This window comes from Eufriesea mexicana, unplaced genomic scaffold (genome assembly GCF_001483705.2).
Source record: "Eufriesea mexicana isolate 0111107269 unplaced genomic scaffold, ASM148370v2 scaffold2234, whole genome shotgun sequence".
NCBI lineage: Eukaryota > Metazoa > Arthropoda > Insecta > Hymenoptera > Apidae > Eufriesea > Eufriesea mexicana.
In genome coordinates, this window is record NW_016910327.1 from 71,249 (window position 1) to 96,868 (window position 25,620).

At 36.4% G+C, this 25,620-nt stretch overlaps 1 protein-coding gene across 3 annotated transcripts in view; it reads left to right on the forward strand.

Moving 5' to 3' along the window:
• Bap170 (Brahma associated protein 170kD) overlaps nucleotides 1-25,620 on the forward strand; it is a 76,439-nt gene that overhangs the window by 1,073 nt on the left and 49,746 nt on the right. For all 3 annotated transcript variants that reach the window (XM_017903448.1, XM_017903449.1, XM_017903450.1), the window contains exon 2: nucleotides 914-1,007. In XM_017903448.1, the coding sequence (XP_017758937.1) occupies nucleotides 914-1,007 (94 nt within the window). The remainder of the gene's footprint in view (nucleotides 1-913; nucleotides 1,008-25,620) is intronic.

The window sequence follows — 25,620 nt, forward strand, 5'->3', positions numbered from 1 at the left end:
TCCTTTTACGTTTTATTCACTCGAATTCTGTTCCTACAAACCAATTCTCGTTATATCGTTCTCGTAACGGTTCGAAAGTAAATCGGGTTAGCGTTGCCTACCTAGAATGTGGACAGAGTTGAGGTTATGTACGGTTAGTTTAAAGTTTCTCAGTGAGACTCGCCTTTGTGCAAGCCATTTGTTTACGCGTGTTTCGTGTTTTCTTTATCGACGATTATCGGTCGCGTATCTTACTGCGATTGAGGTTACGTTCGAATGAAATGTACAATATTATGATCTACTTGTTGATTTTTTTTTTTTTTCTATCAATTTATTTCCTACGATTTTATGCTCGTTGTGAATGTTGCCGGATTCTACTCATTCGATAATTAAAGTTTAACGCTATTTTAGAACGTTTGAACAATTGAATAGCTGCAAATGATTTCGCACAAAGACGCTGCCTTTTATTACGTCATTGTTCGTGTTTTACTAGTTTCGGAAACGGAAACAAAGCGTTCTCGATTAAACGATCTTAACCTCGGTGAGAATCTGTATTGCAATTGAAACAGTATTTATTGCACGCTCTTAACAAATAAATATATTTATCTAATTTATTTAATTTTATATTCTTTTTCATACATCAATATCACATTTAATTATATTTTTTTAACATTGTTTTTTATACCACGTTCATGTATTATATAGTATTTTCTGCATTACAATACCTAAATTTTAAAAATCAAAATACCAAAGTGAATCTTTTTTTCTATGTTTTAATAAATATTATTCAATTTGATACGTTAACAGTATGGTTACAAATCATGAGTTGCGCCATTATTTATATTTTATAAATATTCTTTTGTCTTTTTTCTGTTTTCTATTATATGGTGCATTTTATACCAGTTTCATAAATTGTGAATTTTACATTTTTCAGGACACCGTTCAAGAAAAATCCAAAAATCAATGGAAAAGATATAGATCTGTACTTGCTGTACGTTGTCGTTACTGCCCATGGTGGATGGATAAAGGTGAGTCCATATTTACATGTACGCTTTTCGCAAACATATCAGTTTCCTTTTTCGTATCCTATATACAAGAAAAAATGTACATATATTTGGCGTGATTCACGATGCGCATTGAAACGTAATTTTTAATGAGCATAATGAATGAAAAATTAGGCGAGATCATGCCGCTCCTGTAATTTGTTTCCATACATTGTTAGTGCAACATGTGAACAGTGTTTTGTTGCGTTCGTGGCTACTTATGGTCCGATGACTATAGCCCTTGTTGTAGAATTTGTTACGTTAATTGTAGATTTGAATAATTTGAAATAACAAATTTAAAAAAATCTTCCAATATCGCTTTTGGATCTATAAAAATTATATTGTTACATTGTACATAGAAACAAAGATAAATGGATAATTGTAATGAATTATATAAACGAATTTTAATAATATTAAATGACTATTAAAAAATTTCTAAATTTTGTAAAATATTCTATCTGCAAAGCATATTAATAATCAATAGCACCTGTTATTGTTTAGTGCTTTTTAATTATGCTGTTTATTACGAATTCGTTTCTTTTTTATTTTTATTTTAAAATCGTGATACTCTTATCAGTATATTATTTTTTATGCTGCAATAAAAACATTACAAGTAAAGCTTAACTACTTGAGTATAGATATTACCATTTTAAAAAGAAGAATCTTGAACATACATTCTTTTGTAAGAAGCACCATTTTTGTTATTTTTCTTTCAATTATTATTTCTATACCAATTTGTATTTCCACATTATTATTTTTATTGTAGATCACTATTATTGCAAATGTGTATATAGGATATCCTAAAATACCAAAAAATTATTCCAATATATTCTGAATAAATGTAACAAAGTGTAGTTAGGAATATATTTTTTGTTATATTGTTTTATATTATTTTTTTCTTCATGTTTCCAAGTTATAGATCATGTATATCAATATTAGCTATAGTTTGGCTGTATTGGATTTGAGAGCGGTATTCCAGTCATTTATTTTTTATTCTGTTGCCAACACAGTTTCATTTTTCATATTAATTTTCATTAAAGATCTGCAAAAAGAAACAATTTACCAATAAAAAATTCATTAAATTTTCAAGTTTGATATTCTCATTATTACATTTCACTAAAGAAGATATATTGTAATAGTTTAGATAGAATAAATTAATGTAATAAAATTAATAGGAGTGTAGCCATTTTGTTAAACATTTTCCAAGAATATTTAAATACTTTGTTGTAGTTTAAGGATAAGGAATACTACTTCTCTTTCTTCTTCTTCTTCTTTTCCAGGATTCTTTTTACAAAATATTTCTTGTTGTCCCGTTTATAATGATAACCCATAATTATATTTATATAATTTATTTATTTAATTCAAAGGTACTTACCAGATTTCTCTCCTTGAGCAATTAATTTATGTGAATATTATACTCTCTCCATAATTATTTCAAATGTCATAAAATATCTCACTTCTTAAATATAAACGAAAATGTAAACATAACCTTACTTTATTTATACCGTAGTTGAAGTTTAGTTAACTCTGAACTTTCGTATATTATAATTTTTATGAAATATAGATGAAAAAGATAAATTTTTTCCATTTCAAGTAACTCAATCTCCTCCATGCCACCAAACAATTAACAACTTCATTCGAGTGCACCAGTTAACTCAGCCTATTTCGAGAACACTCGGCAGCGAATGAACGAAAAATTCGTTGCATATCGCTGCCGTGATCAAATCGCTCAGATCACTCTCCTACATTTCGTGTTTCCAAGTTACACAGGGTATCGTCCGACCGATCAGGTGCTCGATTCGGTTCTGCGCATCGAAATCGCCTCGGCTCATTTACCCGGCTCGAATTTCGAGCACGCGAGTGCCCCGAGCATTCGCGCATGCCCGGAGCGTTCGCGCATGCTCCTTAGCGCGGGAAGGACGCGGGGACGCGTGCTGTTTTTGCAAGGAAAGTCTCCCAAATCAAAAAGTTTTATTGTATCTCCTCGAAGAATTTCGAAAAATAACAATAAGCACAGAAGAATCGAAAACTTGTCTAAAAGAAGACTGGCAATAAATCGGCGTTCATAACCTGCAAGTAACGATCTCTGATATGTCAAATGGTTCAAAATATGTTATTAAATATTAATATTCAACTAAATTACCTTTGTAAAATATATAAATGTTTTTGTAACATTATAATTTGCACTGTACTGATTCTTTTTTTTTATATTTCAACAACTGTGTGTAATAAATTAACAGCTTTTTTTGTTTTTAACATTTAAAAACAAAACTGATATAGGTATATATAGTAGGTTTTATTACTTGAATATTTATTTAATCAATAGGAAATCCACTGTGCATTTGAAGTCTTCATTCAAGTGTAATATATATTGAAGTTTTTCATATATTAAATTCCATAAAAATTTTTCTGAAAATAAAGTAACTGTTTGAAGTTTGATAATGGGAAATATTTTATAAATTATTCTGTACAGTAAAACACTGTTGTCAGTAATGGAAGTTCAAGTGGCCAATAAAGAAATTTGTTCAAGTAATTTCTTATCTGCTTTAAGCATTTCATTATGAAACACTACAACCAGAATTAAAATTATCATGAGGATTACATACCTTATTTAGGAATACTATATCTTCACTTTCATGGTATACCGTGCATTTATGAGATCAAAATTGTTGTATATAATTTATACTATTACTCATACTACATGTTAACAAATAATTTGTGTACAAAATTGATTTTTTTCTAATAAAACTGTACATGTATTCTCTGTGAATTATTATAAAAAAAATTTTCAAAATTTTATTATTTTTGTGTCACATGTCTAGTAATGAAATATTCAATAAAAATTACCACTGAGACATACAAAATACTTGAAATACAATTTATTTTTTAACATATGGGTTCAATCTCTCGATTGCTTCCATTTTGTAACCATATGTTCTTCCAAAGGGAGAGTTGAAAATTAATATAGTCTATTTAGGGCAGTCATAGTTAATAATATTGATCATAATAATTATATTAATAATATTATTCCGGAATTTTAGATATAAAAAATTTAGGCAGTTAAAAATTAATAAATATGGATTAATTCCATTGAAACATATTTCTGTTGCTAAGTCGATAGATTGAGGATGCAGTTTAAAAATGTAAAAAGAAGGGAAAAATCATATGTCACTACGTGCCATCGTGATAAAAATGTTCGGAATTTTCGGGTTGAGAAGCTCTTTTTTATTAGTTGCGCGAGCGCTTCGATCCATCACGCGTGATTAACGATCGAGGAATGCGTCACGGAAACGCGGGAAAACGATTGTTCCGCGAAGCGGATACAGTTGCTCTTCGATCGCGTTCTTCGAGAAGGAAACTCGACCGAGGCATTACAATACCGCCATCTGCAATAACGTTTTTCCCACCCAAAATCGAAATACATGACTTTAACAACGATACAAAAACTCAGCGAGAGCGCAATTAGTTTTGTCTAGGATACTTTTCAAAATAGAAGTCGTTCGTTCGACTGGGCACGTTTGGAGGTTATGTCATTTCGCTAGATTTTCTGCCTGATGCGAAGAATGCATCGTTTTCTGTTGCAGCTACATGTAGAATATTTATTTATATATTCAAACGTATTGCTTTAGTAATCGGAATATATTATCCTAAGTTAAATTTACTCGATATACATATATTTTCGCATCTTTCATAAATACGCGATATTCAAAAATTTTACCGGGCACGTACAGTGTGTTTCATTTGTAAGGGTATTTTTGAATAAAAATTATCCCAGGTAATTAAAATATAGAAGTTAGAAACGTGGTTATTAATTATATCATTAAATTTCCATAACGCTATCCTTTTTTCGTATTTTCGATTTTATATATTTTGTATCCGTAGATTTGGAAACCTAACCTCAATCTCAAATAATGAACAATCGTCTTTTTCGCCAGACAAATTATATCCCTTTGTATTTCACTTCGTGAGATTTTGATTTAGTAGTGTTTTAAGATTTTATATACTTGGCAGTCGTAAAGTTGGAAACCTAACCTCAATCTGAAATAGTGAACAATCATTTTTCCCGCCAGGGGACGGCAGAAAATGAAAAGATATGGTTCTATTTGGTCGGTAACGTTATTCAAACCTGTGTACCATGCGAGCTTGTCGAGTTTATAAACAGTAATTTATCCGCGCGATATTATTCATGCGCGTGAATTGATATACACATGCAACACCTCGGTCGATGAATTTTACGGAAACAAGGAGGATAAATCATGTTCCAGCATTTTCTGTTTTTTAGCAGACCTGTATAACTCGGTATCGACATTTGTGCGCGGTCTTGTAGCATTCTTTATATTACGTACATGGGGGGATAGAATTTGCATAGGCACGATGATTTTCGTTAATGCAAATTTTCCATTTTCTTCTCAGGAATATTTCATTTAACCGTCGAAAGTAATCAGTAAACTTTGAACGGTGATTCAGACTTTTCAATGAAATAATTGGTCGCCCGTTTGATTCACGTAGTAGTTTTTGATTCGTGTAGCGTAACGAGGTCTCTTTGCGCTGTGATGAGTAACGAAGCGATTGGAACGATTTAAACGTGGTATCCTTGGCTCTACTCTTCGTTGTCGAATCGATTTGTTTAAAAATCCAAAAGTTAAAAACTGTATTCCCCTTACGAAATAGAAGCACCATTATTCCAAATAATCCAAAATTTTCTAAATTTTCATTCGTATTTTAGACATAAGGTTACATCTGAAATCTAACCTATAAAAATAAAAAAAGGTAAAAATCTCATATTTTATAAAATAATTTATAATTGATGAATTTAGCGTTAGGTGTATTGGAAGGCATGTCTTGTTAAAGTTGAAACTAAAGTTCTGTTAGAATTTTTGCTAGCTACTTACGTCATTCTTCCGTCGCATTTTTATTATATTCCAAACACGTCTGTGTAATATTTTTCACATTTAAAGTCAAGGCGGTTCGAGTAAGTCTCCAGTTTAAAATAATTTATTGGGAACGTGATTTTAGTGTTCTAGCAAATTTCAACCCCACCCTGCTGAAGGTATTCTGCACCGACAGAAATCAAGGATACTTTTCACGAAATCGTTACATAAATTCCTTTCAATCGCATTTTTACAGCTGCCCTGTAAAACAAATTGTATGTATTTCAAAATTAATTATCCTTAAATATATCATGTGTAAATATTTAACTAATTTTGTAAAATTCAGTGATATTCTTTTTGTGAAAATGTAATATTTATTTTTGTAGGTTATGTAATTATAGAAATTTTACGCTTCCTGAAGTAAGGTATTTCGATAGTTCACTCGTATAAGTTTATGGATAATTACTTCCCCAGAGTAAGAACCACTGGTCTATGTTTTCTTAAGAACCGATTCGACAGTACACGTACGTGTGTACTCGTGTGCGTGCACGTAAACGTTGTGTGTACTTCTGTCGTGGCAGCGCTGCGGTATAACATGGCGAAGCTTTTCACCTCTCTTCTTTCTCGTTGCATCTGGTAGCATCTTAACGTTCCATACGTCAGTACACGCTCGGTCTTAAACATATTCCTACGTTTTATGTAATTATTTTCGCCCGAACAACTTTCTAAAATTATCTTCTCCGGTAAAATCTGAAAATTCCACGCTAAACGTTAAAATTATATTTACATAACCTAACCTACACCTTGCATTAGAAACAACCGTTTGTTAATTCTTTATCGTTTGAATATCACTTCAGTTTGAACGAATTAAAAGAATCATTTATTAGATTTTAATATTTCCACGTAACATTCATCCTCCAAATGATTATCGAATAATAATTTTTCTAGTTTCAAAAAATTATAGAAATTACGATTTTTATTAAATTTACCTTTCACGAGAAGTGTATATTTATTAGTTAGCGTATATTACAGTCGATGATTTTCATATTCGTTTCTTTGTCAGAAATCCTTCAACGGATTGTCACTTTCCGGGAAAGTCATACTACACATTCCGCACAATGAAAAGAGGCGTCTGACTTCTCCATTCGAATCCTCTCTTCCAGCTTACACCGATGAAAAAGTGCGAGCATATAGAGACCACTGCACGGTGTGTTCGAAGTTATCGTCAAGGGTATAACCCTTGAGAGGCGTACATAACCTATACCAGTGACTCCCAAAGAGGGAATCTTAGTAAAAATTCTCGAGTACATCGCGAAACTTTTATAAGATTCAAACTTTTATAAAACTTTTCCTTTTCCTCTAATTAAACTTAGTATAGTTAAAACAAAATATATATCTATTTCTCAAACATAACAAATAATAGATTTTTCTAGAATCAATTCCTTCTTAAAATTTAAACTTTTCGTCGCGAAATTTACGATCTTCGGATTTTTATCTCACGATCTCATGACTGAAGATCTAGTTTTACGGTAACTCGATCGCAACGCGAGACATTAGGAAGAGTAGCATCCAAAGTAAAAACATATTTCTGTCCAAACGTTGCAACGAAAGCGTCTTTTCTATGTCTCGAGACAAAGAATTAAGCGTCGTCGGTATACTATAAATTCCAATCCAGGGCAGCATTCTCGCAACATTCAATTAACCGCTTCTCCATACACGATGTGTCACAAATCATCCCAACTGTAGAGCATCGACTGTACAGCGCCATGCAGAACAGTTTATGGCCGATCGTTGAAAGGAATCGTGGAAGACAAGGACGAATTAGAAATTTTTCGGCAAACCGGAATCTTGGCCGAAAATCCAAGCATATGGACAATACGGAAGTTGTCGCAAGGTCAGGGTCACTTGCAGAGAGGCACAGTTCGGGGTGGGAGATAGATCATGAACCGAAGGTGGGAAGAAGGTGCGCGGCAGAAGGGCGGGGAGGGGGAAAAGAGAGCAAGGGAGCGAGGAGGAGGTGGTGTGAGCGAGCGAGAGAGAGAATATCATATGAGGAGGAGGAGATGGTGGTGCGGTATACGAGGGCTTCCCCTCAACAAGTGTGATCGAAGCTCGCTAGACTATATAACCTGCGGCCGGGTCGCGACTACGCTCAGAATGCATCGCGGAGCGCGGATCTGTGATTCGAACGGATCGACGCCATCTTTGTTATCGCGCGCTGCCGGCCGAACTAAGCAACTTCGTTACGTTCTTTGAGAGGTTATGAACGTATAGGGGAACATATTTCTAGGTGTCGTGTTTATATTGTGTGTACCAATGATGGTTTGTTGCGTGATTAAGGGAGTAAGGAATTATTAAAGAGTTTAATCTTCTTGATAAAGTATTTAAGATTAACTTCTTGAAGAGAATGCGAGGTCGCAAATTTGTATTTTTTCTTGTTTTTTCATGTTTGAAATGTATGTATGTATGTATGATAGACATGATTTCTTTTTTCTTTTTTAGGAAAGGGAATGATTTGTGTCGGATTAAAATATCATTTAATGTAATTTAAGGTTAAGTATTTGGAATAAGGTTTTATAAAATATTTAGTAATTGAAGAATGGGAAAATTCAGGATAACGAGTTCGATTGATTGACACGATGAAGTAGACGACCTCACAAGAAACCGTGAAACGCAAACTTTTGTAGTGACTTTTTACGGAAGTCGATTATGGAAATCAAGTCGGTTTTTCCAATGTAGGTCTGAATCATTCTGTTTTCTACTTGTTAGCACGTTGCATGTTTATTCTGCAGGTATTCTTATTGTGTAGTATACACGTTAATCATGACAAATAATTGAAATAAATATTATCTATCACGTACATTTAAGTTCTGTTATTTTATTATAATTTATTACGATATTTTTCATAGACATTTTATCAAAAATATTTTTACATCTGTACTCGAGATTTTGCAAATCTACGTGTATCATACTATACCTTGTTTCTAGTGAAATTACTAAAATTACTATAATGGGTAAATATTATAATGCAACGCAAATTATGAAACACTGTTTGCAGAATTAATCAATTAACCTGAAAATACAACTTTGATGTATAATTATACTAACATGTATAGCTGTCGCAGTTTCTGCACGGTTAGCTGTCGCAGCATTATCCCCACCATTTCTTGGAATTGCTAGCACAGGCAAATCTCCTTGTTATCTCTAATTCCACGATGACTTAACTACTAATAGGTCACCAAACCGATAAAGATATAGTTTTCATATTTCTTTTTATTTTATCATCGCAAGATTGCTTTAATCGGATTGCTGGCCGTTTATACGATGATAATGATGCCGAATACGAGCACGCTTCAATAATTTTAAATTATGTGACTAATATCGAAATACCCAAGCACTGATCGAATATACTATTCTACTTTCAAAAGAAATTATATCTCCAGACTTCTATTGCCATTTCTATCATATTGTCTCATACTTCATGGTCTCCATGACGAGTCAGAGACGATTTACTATTATCTGAAAGAAATACCAATATCAGTCGTTTTTTCGCAGTCAAAAAATTGTTAATTTGCACTTGAGCAGTGACTCTCAGTCACCGTTTGTTTTAGTCCCTTGAGACTCGAGTGACCAACATGGGGCAATAACTAGGTTAGAAATAAGTACGTGTGAAATATTGAAACGAGATACACGTGATTTTCTTTTTTTATTTTATTGTAAATTTAGTAACACCGAGTTGTGGTAAATAAATAAATAAATATTCGACAAATACTTATATTCTTAGTTATATTTTTAATTTTTTGGCGGTGTAAAAGGGGGCTCGAGCAGGCTCAAGGGGGTTGCGTGCGGCATGGTGGACTGCGGAAGAGTAAGTGCCCCTTCGAACCCCCCATCATGGTATAATGAAGACATAACACGTATTACCTGCTAAAGAATATAGATAATCTTGTAAATAATAAGGAGTAACGTACAAAGTTAAAGAAATGGCGGAGAAGTTAAAGAAATGGCGGATATACGATATAAGGTGTCCATCATTGAACTAATACTTAAATCTACAGAACTAGTCTAGATTATGGATTCACATTGTAACATAACTAAGATATATATATATTTTCTCTTTTAAATTCTTTTATTACTCAAGGAAAGTATATCCTTGAATGTTTCTCTGGAAGGACTGACTAACTAATGCGAGAGTGTCAAGAGGCTACGATGACGCAGTTCGCCTAACCCCCAATTCTTATCTAACGTTTGTATAAACATTCGTTCTCGGAATCTAGGTCTTATAAACTATTTATTCACACCTTATATCCTAAATTGATTTTTATGTACAGTCAGTCTCCTATAACGCGATTAACTCATACTGCGTTACATGAAAACCAACCATGTCATAAGAAACTCAGAATTAATCGAAATCAGGAAATACGTCGTATGTAAACTGCGTTGTGATAAACTTCCAAAACCTTTTTATATGGAGATTGTCCAAATTTTGGTTCCACATTACAAGAGAATTGTCCCAATTTTCGCTCGGCGTTATATAGAAATCGCGTCATGAAAACCCCGCGTTATGGGAGACTTAGACTTATCTTCCCATCGCATTTCGAATACCGCGTAATCGATAAAAATAACAATTTCTTTTCCGCAATAAACTGTATTCATTTTCCTTTTTCATTAACAAAAGATTCCCTGGAGTGTCTTCGTTAAAAAGTTGCCCCCGCCTCAGCGGAGTCATTAAAAGGCTGTTCACTCGCGCGGTGTTCACAGTGTGCCAACTTCTCGAGATCAATTGCTCCTTGCCCGCGCGACAGTCGCTTGGAAAAAGACAGAGAGGGGAAAAAAGGTGTCTGGAACGTTCGCAGGTTGAATTTACCAGCGCGTTACGAGGCAAAGTCACTCTGTTTAAGGAGTAGCCGGCGTGAAGTGAAAGTGTGTGGAGGTAGAAATTATTAGCGGACCGCCGGTGTATAGAGCGCGCTCTTACGGTAGTGAAGCGATTGGATAACTCGAAACTCGCACTCGTGCGCGCGCACGCGCATGGGACCCCGCTCTCCTGTGGGTATACATCTGGAAGTTTTTCTTAGGTGCGCGCGCGCGCGCTCGCGGGCGCCCACAAGAAATTCTAAATAAATTATAGTGATCCTCGAGCTGGATTTCTGTAGCTGCCTGTTCGTTCTACGCTCGCTTTTCTAATCCATAAACTTGTTCGTGCTTGGTTGAAGAAATGGTTATACTCGCTGCTGCAGTCACGCAGTTCTACGTGTAATGAAGTAAATACGTATCTTATTCCCATTTCAAAAGCCTATTTTCCCATTACCATTATATTCTACCCTGTTCCTACTATTTATTTTCAATTTCGTGGACTGCTATCATTTGTCTCGCTATGTGTATTTTTATTTATTATTTTTTTCAAGTATCTTTGATTTCGTATAGGAGAATTAGTATGTAGTTGTTGGACATTGGAAAGTTTCTAATTTACTGTTTTTACTATGAGTACGTTACAGGTTGTTTCAAAATGAATCTAATTTTCGGTTAGGTTAGGTTGCTTCAATGATTTTAAGCTAGAGATATCTAAATAATTGTGATTATGGTATTTATTGTATTAAGAGAAACATGAATACTAATTATTGATTTTACGAGTATAATATTTGGACTAAAGCTTATAGGACATCTCTTGAACGTTTGATAGTCTTTACTATAGTAGGATTTATGACGATACTTGTAATCTCATTAGGATTAAAATATATTCTCAAATCATTTTTTTCTGCTTTTCTCCTATTTTTTTTAATTATTTAATCGTAAAATTAAAAATATAAATACATAAGTTTTAGAAAAATAGGTTCCTTAATTTTTGAAAAAAAAGATAAAAATTTACATTTATTTAACACCATTGTATGTATCCCCATGATAAATCTTCGAGTTTCTTATCTATATTTCCGTTTTCCAGTCATGACTGTGTTGCTAGTCCTATCTGGAACAATGTGGTAGCACATCAATGCAGAGTCAATGACAGTAATGAAATTGCAGAAAATGTGATAGCGTTATTGAGTGCATTGTGGTGGCCGCACCTACTTTAAAATTGAAACCGTCGATTACAGAGATCAAGAAGAACCAGTTCCCTTGCGATTGCTCATAAATCCTCGTTTCTATTAATCCCAATATCGCGATACCTAAAAGAGACATAACCTCAGAAAAACCGGGAAACCATATTTTTCCTCAAAATTCTCAAGAAATTATTTTATCAAACGTTCCCAATTCAAAGCATATGAAATTTAACATCATTTGCATTTGAAAACGCGATTCGTTATTATTTCAGTTACAAAAATATTTCAGTCACATTGAAATGTATAATGCTATTAATACTCGGTGACCAGATGGAAACGTTAAATGTCGATCAAAGTCCCGTGAGTACTCGATATATAGTTCCGGGAAAATAATAAATGTCGCTTAACACGCTATGCAAATTATCCGTATTTTTCATCTACACGAAATTTCTTTAATTTCGTGAGAAAATAATATTTCATATATCCGAAGATACTTTTACAATGGTAACGATGCTAGTTTTTATCGGGAAAAATGAAACACGATGCAAATCCGCAACGTCATGTACCGTGGAGTTATAAGAGTACAGAAATATTCGAGGTATACGTTTCGCCTCCTCACATGTCGGTTCACTGTTGCATACCAAGCGTACTGGGTTCGTCAGTCTTGCACAGTTTGCCGCTAATCTAAATATTTTATCTAAGGTCCCGATTTCGAAAGCATAGTACAACTAGAAAACTAACCATCTTAATAATCATCAGCCATTGTCGTGCGAATAAATCCCGATTTTCCCGAATTTCGTATTTCCTCGTTATTTTTATCGTGCAAACACGAGCAGGCGTGGAAAGAAACGCGTAAAATGACCAACTTGCGGCCGAATCGAGCGAGCAACCAGTTAAAAACATTGGCGTAAAGCACGCGGAAAATAAATGGTAAAGCCTTTGCGTTTTATCGGGCTAACGTGTGTTGTCAAAGAGCCCAGTGGCGGAACATCACGCTCCTACCGGTTCCGGCAAGAAAAAGCGCGTGGTGGGGGAAGAGGAGGGGCTGGAGGAGGGAAAAAAGAAAGAGCAAGAAAGGAGACCCCCTTGCAAACGAGAGAAGCCCCGGGAGAAAGACCAAGATTGCGAGAGCAGCGGAACACAGCGGAGAGTCAGGGATATACTATGTATGCAGAAAGAAAGAGATAGAGGGAAAGCGTATGGTACGTTCGCAAGTGTCCGGCTTGTTCAAGGGCGCGACTGGTATACGGGAGAGTCTTCGGGTGGCCGTCAAATGGGCACGCAGCATAGTCTGGCATTGGTCTGCTCGCTATACGCAGTGCGTGTAGCGTGCGAGGAATCCACGACGAAGTCGGTAATGCTGAGTCAGTCAGGTGCCGCGGCGCCTTACATCGCTTGGAAGTAGTCGGTGCGCGTGTAACAGAGAGGAGAGAGAGAAAGAGAGCGAGAGGACTGGAAAATAAGTTAGCGAATTGGAAGTATGTTTAAAGATGGGAAATAAAGAGAAAGAAATTAGGATGAATATAGAGAGAACAAGAGTAGAGGAAAAGAAGGATGTAATGGGAGGAAGAGAGGTAGAAAATGTAAAGAATAAAAGGAAGAGAGAGACGAAACGCTATTGCGGGGGAAGAGGTAGAGGGGGCGCTCGCTGGTTCGCTCCCCGGTGATGAGGTACGGTCGATATGGCAACGCCGCGCCCTGCCACACGCATACCGGCACCGCCGCCCGCCCAAGCATCGAACACTTGGCAACGTCGCTCGGCAGCACGCGGGGGAGAGGGCAGTCAGGCTCTCACACATCGAACGACGAGGAGAGCGACCTCATGCCCTGCACACATGTGCAGCCGGGGACACCGAAGAGACTGAGATGCCTGGTTGGTTGCTTGCTTGCTTGCTGCTGCTGCTGCTGTTGGCTTGCTCGCTTGCTTTCTTGCCTGCATCACTGTCCCACGCACGCGCTCCTCTGACGTGCACCCCTGTGTCCAAATTGGCGAAGTACTTTTCACTTGAAGGTTCGTTCTTTTGCTGCGGAAAAAATAGGCATCTGCTCTCTCCCCTCTCTCGTCAAGTTATTTAGCTTGCTTTATGTTCTTCGGAGAAAAATCCATAATTGGAATTTTTCAACGATCGAAACTAGTTTGCTAGTTGAGATAATAGTTTTTCTTCGAACGCGGATTATTTAACGGCTCGAGATGCGTAGATTAAAAAATATCTCGAATTTTTCGTACGTCGCTTTTCCTACCTATGGAAATAGAAGTTATCGAGAATGGAATATTCTTTCTACGAGACAAGGTTTTTTCGCGTTTCCTGTTTTGACAAGCATACCTTTCACGGATACGTGAACGTACGCGATACCGTTAAACTGACCAATTGAATGGTTCGATGTTCAATTACGTATGTACGTTCCTTGTATACCGCATTAAAGCAAACAATTGTAACTTTACATTCCAATGGTTTACGTCGCGTTATCGTTTATAATATCAATATTCGATTTACGTATGCCCAAAAAACTAAACAAACGTTTAGTTTATCACGAAAGAGGTTCTATAACCTCATTTCAGGGGATCGAGCTGGTAAGATCGGATCGGTGGCTCGTGAACAGTATTGCTTCGACGGTCGCATGATTCGCTGCAGTGGAGGCATTCCTCTTTTTGCTCGTCCCTCAATCGTAGGTAACGACACCTACTACCTCCTTCGCGAATGTCGCGTGTGAGGCCGCGCGGTCGAGGTACCGAGTAACTCGGAGGGAGAGAGAGGGAAAGAACCGCGACGTTGCCATTCTGTCAGCCGAGTGCAGACCACTTCCGAGAGCACGCCTCGTGGCGGCGACAGTGCGGCAACGTCGCTTCGGCGAGATTAAATAGAGATAGCCTGAGGTATACGCTCCGCCGTCGTAAGATGGGCTCACCGTTAGTCGAGGAAGGAGTGAGATGGATAAAGGACAGCCAAAGGAAAGCATATCGCCTCAATTCGAACTCGTCGATCGTTCTCTTGCCAACGCGAAAATGTCTCGTAACTTTTTAAACGCGTTTTTGCTGCTGCTATTTCTTTCCCGTTTTTTTTCGTGTTTCCTTCTCTCGATTCTCTTTCGGTTCCTTTTTCATGGAAATTAAAAGTGTACTTTAAAATGCTTATCGTGTACCTTGGTTAGATGTTTGAATTAGCAGAATAAACGTTATTGTCGTGAAGTTGGAAACAGGCAGACGATAGAACGTAGTTAACAAATCTTACGACATACCGTCAAGATGTTCCACAGTGTTTGAGAATTGGATGGAGTTACTAAGTTGAAAATAATCGAGTTAGAAAATGAATTTAAAATACGAATATTTCATTTTAAATACGATTCGAAGGGTTAGGTTTCGCTGGATAGAGTTTAGTACGGAAAGTATGCGTATACTTCGTTTATGCTTTGGTTGCTAGTGCAAACGTGGTTTAATGACAGGAAGAGACAAATTCTATATCTTTCACACATGCATAAAAATGCGTTCCACTTCTTATAATCGCAACTTGAGAAGCAAGTTCCTCCAAGTTGACACGTTATAGAATTCCTGGTACTGTGTCACCTTGATTCGAAGCCAAAGTTATTGTTTAATACTAGAATTTATTTTTCTTTACAGTGAAATACAGTATTTTACACAGAGCGCTAGATTTAAACATCGGAATCATTATTCGTAGTAACGTTTATAGCGAATGTATAAATAAACTTCAAATTCGAACGCATTTTTTATGAAACTCGAAACTTTCCATTTACACGCGTCGATAGAAAGTAGCGTCACGTTACTTTTGTCTGCGAACAGAATTCGTTGGAAATCTTTCGCGAGTGCTCGCCGTTTCGAGCGGATTGCTTCTCGGTTGAGGGTGGGGGTAGGCGAGATAAATACGGTAGCCCCCCCCCCCCATAGTATGCAAAGTATCTCCCGTGTTATAGCAATTTTATATAGGTTAAATAATCGTTGCAAATACGAAATAAATTTTTTTTTGGATAATTCGGTAACGCGGGAATATTTAAAAGGCGGTACACTTTTAAACGATCTAAAATCCATGTTGCTTCTTGTTTTAAAATTTACCCGTTGCGTTACACCGAGCTTGCAGCAATCGCTCTATAGTTTAACATAGGGGCAGTGGTAATTTTTTAGCACGTTATACGAAATCGTGTTTTACGGGTACAGTCGGTAGACAAAATTAGCAAGGTCGTAAAATCAGTCAGACACCGAGGTATACTTATTTCAAGCATTTGTCAAGCGAATTTACAGAAACGCGAGGAAATAAGCGTCCGAAACTTCCGTCAGGGTCGCATAAAATACCTCGACTGTATTTCTGTTCGCGTTGAGGCACGCAGAATGTGGTATACGATTGCGAATATCGCCAATCCATCGGTGCTGCTACTTGCGTTAATTTATGGCCTCGTTATATTTCTTCCACCGACTATACAGCGTTACACGGGGGCCTACTGTAACTAGACTTTTTCTGTTATGCCTATTTCTGCGGCGCGTACGAGATGCATCGGTATTAATGGCCTTGGCCGACCAGTTGGTAAGCCATCATTCGAGCACGAGCCATCGCCAGAGGTCACTGTACCTTTTCTCTCCGCAGTGTTCCTTTGTCACACCGGCTTCGACCCATTTGCGGAGTGCGCGCACGCATCTTCGCGCGCTTTTCGTGCCTTCACGCCTTGTCTTTGTATATATGGACCTTTCTCGTTAACTTGTCAGCTGGATCGTTTTCTTTTTAATGAAAAACACGCACTTTGGCCACGGAGTTAAAAATTAATGTTTTCGCAGCTGGTGTTTTTTTGCTTGCTCAGTTTTGAGGTTACCGGTACAGTCTTCAATAGTTAGGATCAGAATTAAAGTTAATAAAATTCATTTTTTCACGCGATTTTTAAATTTATTGGTAAGAAACAGAAATTTCATTAGACATTAGCCGAAATTTCAATTTTCCACGGTGGCGTTCGAATTTTAGATTGTAAATAGGCAAGGAAATTTTTATATACTTTTGAACTTGGCGCCAGTACGTTGCAACTTTTATATCGCTAATAATTTTTCGATAAGTGCTCAAATTATGAACTATTCCATTACCTGTGTAATTTCCGACACTGGAAATAGCGAAGGGCAAGATGCGCGCATCTCAATTCGTTATCTATGACGGTAGTTAAATTGTCGGATAACCAACTGGCGCATGCGCCGTTAAAGAACAATCGTAAAGTCGGTAGTTATCTGCGTGTTCGGTTTAAGATTAATTCTATCGTCGCGATCTAATCCTTGCGTTATTAATATTTTTCTGGTTTGAAGAGTAATGCGTACCAATAATTCCCATTATTGCATTTACGTTATCTGCAATGGATTGAGATCTGAAATTTGTATGATTTTTAGATACCGTCAAGAGGGTTACCTGTTCAATTGAGGTGATAGTTTGAAAGCCACCGAGTCTGTATAAACTGAATCCTGAATAAATTTTCTGAAATTGACTACATGTTATTTCATTCATTTCTGGTGTTCGATTTCATTTCTAATATTGTACCACTGTTACTCGTTTTCGTCGTTCAACGAGCAGGGCGAATTTTCATTTGAAAAAATCCCTAGATATAGGGGAATACGAACCACTTTTCCAACTTGGACTTCGAGACTTACACCGACATGTAAGATACCGGTATTTTTCGGTTGTAAGTAACCCTTATTGAAACAAAATAACAGAAATACTGAGATGTTATAAAAATACCGGTATATTTGCTTTATTTATTAGCCTTTTAGGTTAGTTCATCTCATACAATTTTCAATTTTCTTTTTAAACAGACATCCGAAACCTCCATCACTTTTTTTACCGCTATTGTGTCATCAAGTCTTCCATACTCAAGGGAAAATAATTATCTCTAGGAATTTGTTGACTTTCAGTTATTCAATTTTATTAGTTACAATTAAAATATTAATTTTTTTCACTTATATTATTTTTCTACTATTTTCCACGTATTTTACCATTTAAGTACGCATTTCAGGTCGGTAGCGCCAACGCAAAGCCGCCATTCGAGCGCTAGGGACATTTCACGCTCACCTAGGGACAAAAAGAAATTTTCGACGGCGCAACGTGGGCGGCCCCGTAATAAGTCCGGTCCGACGGACGCAATATCTCATCGCAGCATACTCGTCACTGTGACTCTGGTAGATTAGTTTATCTTATGTAACGAGTCAGTGTGGAGACGGAGAAAGAGCGTGGCCATTGTTTGGCTTGCGACAACTGCGCGCACAACGTGGCACCCGCATGAGTTCACAGATGTGTCTCGGCGACCCGAGCTTCTGCCGCGTTCGCGGACCCCGCCAAAAAGAAATGCCTAGGACGCCGTGTATATCGGTATTTACACACCGTTTCGTTGCGGCGCGCGTCGTTAAACGGCCGTTGTGCAAACTCGGCCGAGGGAAAAACTGAAATGTCGGACGTTGAAATTTAGGTGTATACGTTTTCTGTATAAGGAAAGAGAAACGTAAGACTGGAAGGTCTTCGTGGCTGAAATTGTTTAACGCAAAAATTGTATGCTGAATGGTAGCGCCGCGTATACCGGGTGTCCCGCAGTTCTGGCCAGCTGTAACTCTGAAACCTTCCACGATGGAGAAAGGTTTTACCAGACGAAAATTCACAACGTATATTTTCTTTACGGGACGTGCGAAGAGAAATTTAATAGTGTAAGATATCATGACATAGCTGAAATTATTTAATTGAAAATATGTATGATGGTTAGTAGTGTGTGTGTATATATATATATAGAGAGAGAGGGTGCTCGGTGTAATTGAAATAGGATAATAGAAAAAGCTATTATTAATTTGAGAGTGTGGTTAATGAGGAATACGTATAATGGATAGTAGTTGGTATATACAGGGTGTTTAAGAAATAATCACTCGAAGAATTTTTTGGATCCTGGAGAAAATAGAAAATTCTATACCGAATTTGTAGATCGTTATTTCGAGGGTGTCATATAGGGTGTCCACGAAGTAAGTACTCTGTTATACAGCAGAAAGTGTGATATTTATTAGGACACCTGATAGGTCGAGTACCGAATACGCTATTCAGACTTTGTGCTTCACATACAGGATGATCGGAAAGTAAGATACACGTTAATCTAGAAATCAAAAATTAAACGAGTGAAAAAAGAATTTTTAAATTTTCTTCTTTGATAATTACATATTAACATTTATAGTCTATGTGCTCATAATATCCGTGGTATTATGAAATATTTTGTTTTCAACTTCTTGTATCATGTACAATACGATCATTTATATATTTATCTATCGTATTTTAAGATATCATGCACAAAATTAGTATAAATCCTCAAAATCTTCATATTTTTATCGCGAATAAGATATGCAGATAAAATAAAATAATTTAAATTCTATTTTGTGTTCCAACGTGCAATCCACATAACTGCATTTTTATTTTTCTACACGCAGACCATTTATTATTATTCAACGTTAATGAATGCACGCGTGTGTTCGACTGGTGGCTAAATCGATCCACAGGATCCATAAAATTCGAATCAATTATAGGCAACCCGTTACAATGGCTGTAAACTGATTTTAATGGTTTTCGAGATTACTGGCTTACAAAGGAATAGCAACACCGTTGTAAAAATGGAAAATCCTTGCGAATAATAAAAGATGGTCGTTTTCCTAGAGGGAGGAAAAGTCTAGGAAAATTCTTCTCTTCGTTAGTCTGGGAAAATTGGAAAAATCGATTGCTCCGTTCGCGAAAACGGAAACACGTTGTACTGCAACGACTGTTCGCGTCTGGTATATTTCACTCGAGGTTACACGATAACTCGAAACACTCGTATACGTTATCCGTGAACCCGAAGGATGAGATGGACGTGCCAACAGCGAAATATTTGATTTCTTGAAAGCTCGCATTTCGAATAGCAGATTCGAATTCGCATCGTCTCCAAGTTATTCTAGCACGTTCTGTAGCCTAGAATCTTTATCATGTTGGCTATATTAAAAAATAAATCACTATAAATATGAATCACTGTTGATAATAAATCCCTAAAAAAAAAACTAATTCTATTAGATTCTATAATGTAAAAAGTACTTTTAAGAAGACACTTTTATTGTAATGAATTATGTCATATTAATTACACTAAATTTTACTAGGTATATGGTAATTTTAAGAAAGTTAAGTTTATTCAATATTATATACAATTCTAGTAAATTCCCTGTTGTATATATAGTAACTTTAAATAGCCAATTTTACTATATTATATTATATCCAATCCTAGTCAATTGCCTATTATGTATATATATATATAGTAATTTTAATTAGCCGATTTTACTATATTAAGAAATATGCAATTCTAGTAAATTCCCTATAATGTATATAGTAATTTTAAATAGTCGATTTTGCTAACTTCCGTTATATCCAATTCGACTGAATTTCCTATTGTGTATGTAATATTTTACTATATTTCATTATATGCAATTCTGCTAAAGTTTACCATGTACGCAGTTTAAAAAGCATTTTAAAAAATCAATTCCACTAAATTTTATTATGGTAACAATGTTTTCAAGTATCCATGGTCAATCTAATATTTAAAAAATTCGAAAATTTTTTATTTCTATATATAATTATTCGGAATATTAATTAAAGTGCATTTTCGTTTATCCTTTAATCGCTTTAATAACAGGATTTTGAAAATTAGGTTCCTAACAACGAGAATTCAAATGAGAAGTCAAATACGAATTTTAAGCATATTGATTTTTTTCAAGCATCATTTCTGGCTAGTATTTTTCCGCGTATTTTCACATTCGATCAAAACCAATCATGCCACTTATATAATCTCTTACGTGTACGATGATAATATTATTAATGTACACACTACACTGGTCGTTTTATGTGCATACTGTCCATTGTGAAAAGCTTGAGATCTAACATTTGATTGTCAAAGCCTGGTAAAAAAATTATTTTATCGAATAATTCTAACACCTAAGAATACTTTGATCGTTTAAAATAAATAATTTAAACATCCAGAATATTAATAAAAAAAACATTGGAATCCACAGAAAATAATTAACATAACCAAAAATTTGAACACTCAAAATGGATATTTGAATATTTGAATATTTGGTATATTTCAAAAAAGTATTCGAATATTCTATGTCTCGTGAATAAAATTATTCGACTTTTCCGAATGTTATAAATGCCCCAAAGAATTTAATTCGAATTGCTTAGATTCCCAAATTTGAATCCATGCTCAAAACGCTATTTATTATTTCTCTTATTTAATACTTTAAAATATGTTAAAGTTTAGCAAAACGGTGATAAATTTAAGTAAAAAAAAAGATGTCAAATGTACATCTAAAAAAGAAAAGAAAAAGATCATTGGTACACAGAATATCGGTACATTCATGATTTATATATGTAAATGTATAAATTGAATGCAGAGAAAAGTTTTTATCGAAGAAGAAATAAAGTCCTGTCATACAGTGTCATTTCTTACGTTCCTTGAACTATGTATTCCGCGGTCTATATTTAAACACACACTATCACAAGCTACAATTTATTCCGAGAAAATGAAGGTTTATAGTAATGCTTCTATAGTCCGTGTTATTATTCGTTATGATCCATTAAAATCGTTAGACTTCTGTTTTTCAGCGGCCTCTATACGACTAAAGACGGTTTCAGTTGCATATTTACTTTTCTAACCTCGAAAACGATCGAAACAATCCCGCGTCGTGCGAATTTATTCGGAAGGCAGGTTCGGGTGCATTCGTCGTGCGCGACTGGTTTCTTCCGATGTTGCACGAACAGCAGCGCTGCCAGACTCCGTCTGGGTAGTTACTATGTCGTTCCAGCGTCTGTAATAGCGTTGCGATCGTCTCCGGCGGAACAAGGAGCGGCTGTTCTTCTATCGTCGTGGATTACACGGCCCCTTAACCGCGTATTGCGTATTCAATTGTCGATGACTACATGCACGCTTATTACACGGCCTCTGTCTAACTATACCGTGAAACCGAATGCTGCGCGTTCATTAGAGCATCAATCGAACGATTATACACTGCTAAAGGACAGGGCGCGTAATTAAGAGCAATTAGGGACGAGCCTCGTTGGCATCGCGATAAAACCGGTCGGAGGTGACACAAGTGTTCGGAAATACGAATATTTGCACTTGTGATTCGTGGCTTTATTAGGGCCGACGCTCGGTCCGATTTCAAGGTTTGTTTTTGTTTTCGTTCGACCGCGCCGATTCGTGGAGACGTTAAAAACAGTGGCGGTCAACTACGTCGCGACACTTTATAGGTTAGGAAGCGAGATTGACGTTTCGCGCGCTTTTCAGTATGTTTGCTTTCGGAACTATAAAAGAATATTATCCTGAAACTGCTGAAATCAAAATGGCTGACATGCAGCTGCTTTTGGCGAATGTTTACGTTTATTAAGGTGGAAACATGATTATATATACTTATTTATCTATTTATTATTATCATTTATGCGTAGTGTATGGAGGTATATGTTATAAGTTTGTGGTACATATATATCTGTGAGGGATGGAAATTGTGTACTGAAATTGATGGAAAAAGAAATTAAAAAATTTTGTGTGGCATGAGATGGACAATTTACTCGGCATACGCTTTGATTATGCTGTTTCTCGAAATCCTTTTTTATTAGAAGATATCTTCAGCTTCTTCACACTTGTTCTTCGCATTCCTAATTTTTAAGGTACAATATATCGCAATATACCATGACATATGAGTCTTTACTTCTTCTAACCTCTTTTACTCTTTCAAAGAAACTGTTTTTATGGTCGTGTGACTATAAGTCACTATACATCCTTGGATATCTAGATCTCTCATTGTCGTAAGATTTTACACACACATTCTCTCTTTTTCTTCTCTCTATCTTCTCTTTGTCCTAGCTTGTCATAAATTGTATGAAAGCAAAATGGCGTGGAGCTAATTGCCTTCGACGACCCTTTAAATTACGACGTCGTTAACAGGTAAATATAAAATATTGTAATCGCATGTACAAGTGGTTGTAAATTATTGTGAAATTGCAGATGTTCACGGCTCGTATGAACTAATGACAGCACGTTCTATAAGAAAATGAGAAGTACACCGGTATTCGTATAGAGCCAAGCCCAGAGTGTAAGTGTAATCCAAGAAGGTAAACCCAGTCAAGGGAATGTCTACCTAAGTGCAATTCGCGTTTCAATAAACCAACAATCATTCAAAGATCGGATTATTCTGTATTTCCATTTGATCCGGCTGGATCAAACCATGAACTGTAACGTTAATTTGCGACAGAGATGGCGCACCAGTCACCTTATTCGTACGCCATAATGGACGAACTTACGACTCCATAGTCTGTGCTACAAGTAACAACATATTTTACATCGTGAGAGCAAATATTCCTTATTGAAGTATAGCTGAAATTTTTTCTTTTTTTTTTTTTTCAGAAAATTTAGTACAAGAAATAAATTGGATTAGAGTACCCATAAAGTATTTTTGAAAATATTATGTTTCATATGCCATCGTTCTGTATAATTATATTTGAACAGGACACTAACTAAATGTTAATTATGAAACTGAAATGAACACGAAAATGAATATTATATAAGAAGGGAAGAGTAATGACTATAAGGATAACATTCATGTGGTAATAGCAGACTCATATTATGGGACCCACGAATTATATATTAAGGGCTTCTTTATAAGCATATCACATAGATAGCAAAAAAGAAATTACGATGAATCCACTAACAGTGGTATAATTTAAGATATATCTTATATATGCGGTATGTCATATTTTAATGGTGTTATATAGGGTGACCCAATAAACTCAACCATCTTATATTACCCTATTGTAAATTGTTAATTGAAAAATTATTTCATATATCCAGTGCTGTTTTACTTCTTCATTACGAGCAAAGAAAATTAAAGCATTTCTCTTATTGCAAAAATTTGGCGGTGAATTGCCTGGTATAGTCGTTAGTTTCGAAACATTCGACGTCAAGGAATTTCCATGAAATATTACCTTTGATCTAAGTTATTACCATGTTCTATAGTCGAGAACTCTCTTTTCGCTTCTTGAGGACGGATATACGTGCGGCGTGTGCGTTTAGTAGCACATTACGCAATTGCGAATTGACCTTCTCGATATTATCAACCTTCTCGACCGTCCAACGAAGTTAATTGAATGGCCATAAAAATTGCGATGTATCGATGAACGATAGATTAACGACACGGAGGATGAAAACCCGATATCTATTCGCCAGTTACCGAGCTTCGATGAATTAGGTAATGTGATTAAAGAAAAATGATAAAATCTGTTTTATATATATATAAAAGAATAAAACAAATTTCACATAAGTTAATTTCAAGTTAATTAATTAATAAATTTTAGGATCATTAATTACTTCAAGTAACAAGTGTGATGGTTAAGAGAAGAATGAGTGCTTGGAATGAGGGGATGAAGTAGCTGAGACATTTGAGTGGACTTAAAGGCTACCATGGATGTAATTTCACCCCATACGAATTTTGTACATTTTAGTACAACAATTTTAGTACAACTATCAAAATAACAGATTTCTTCATCTTCATTTGTAATCATCCATGTAATGTATATTTAGGTACACAGATCAGTGGTTCTAATATCAAATAGTCTTAGTAGGTCTGACGCATCGGCAATGAATTCCAAGAATCCTTGGATTTTCCATTGCAAGTTTAAGCCAAAGAATTTTCCAGTTCTCTCATTATTATTTAAGTCCGACTGCTTAGCGATGATAACTCAAGTTGGACTTAGACCATTCCTAGTCGCAATGCTCGAGGTGTATCTCTGAAATTTATCTAACATTTACCTAACATACCTTGAACATACAGAGTACTTCAGAGATACCTTGCCTCTGGGTGCAGTCAGCAATAAAGTGTCTGATTCACAGTGTATTAACCCCGTGAAAGGAAGAGATAATACTTCACAAAGAAATCAGAATTCACGCCATGTAGTCTCCAACCAATACCACCAGGATCATCAGATAGAGTACAACGACGCACTTTTCAACTGTACAATCATCTCACAAGATCTGAGAAGACTGGAAACGTGTCCAGCTACACCAAGAACTACTCCCACAAGCGCACCCCATTATTCTTCTGTACACCCAAATCCCAGCTCTCCAAAACAACCCTCCAGCACCTTCCAAATCCCAAATCTCAGTTGAACAAGCAATCAGACCTTCAGCTGTTCCACTGTCATCCAAGGACCAAACTAGTAAGGAGGTCATCCTCCACCATCCATCGTCACAAGAGCATCCCCCAGCCAGTTATGTGTCCGCGAAGGAGCCGATGGCGCGGCGCGGATATCGAGGTCATCCTGGTCTTCCCGTGCCGGGCCACTACTTCCGTTTGCTACTAAACGCTCGTGCTTGCTCCCTCGCGAGTGCTCTGGCGCATAGTTAGGCAGGCAGGCGCGCATACGCGCTCGCTCTCTCCCCCTCCCCCAGGAGAGGCACCAGCGAGAGCTCTCCCTATACGTGTACGCACGCGAAGACTTCTTCATCCGTTCGTTCATTCAGAGTTCACAGTCAGTCAGTCACCAGCACACCTCCACCGATCAGCTGATCCCGACAACGACGGCAGACTGCGCGTCGCCAACCCCTCCGCCCTCTTCCCTTCTCTATACCCGCCCCCCTCCTCCTCCTCCTCCTCCACCTCCTCCTCTACCT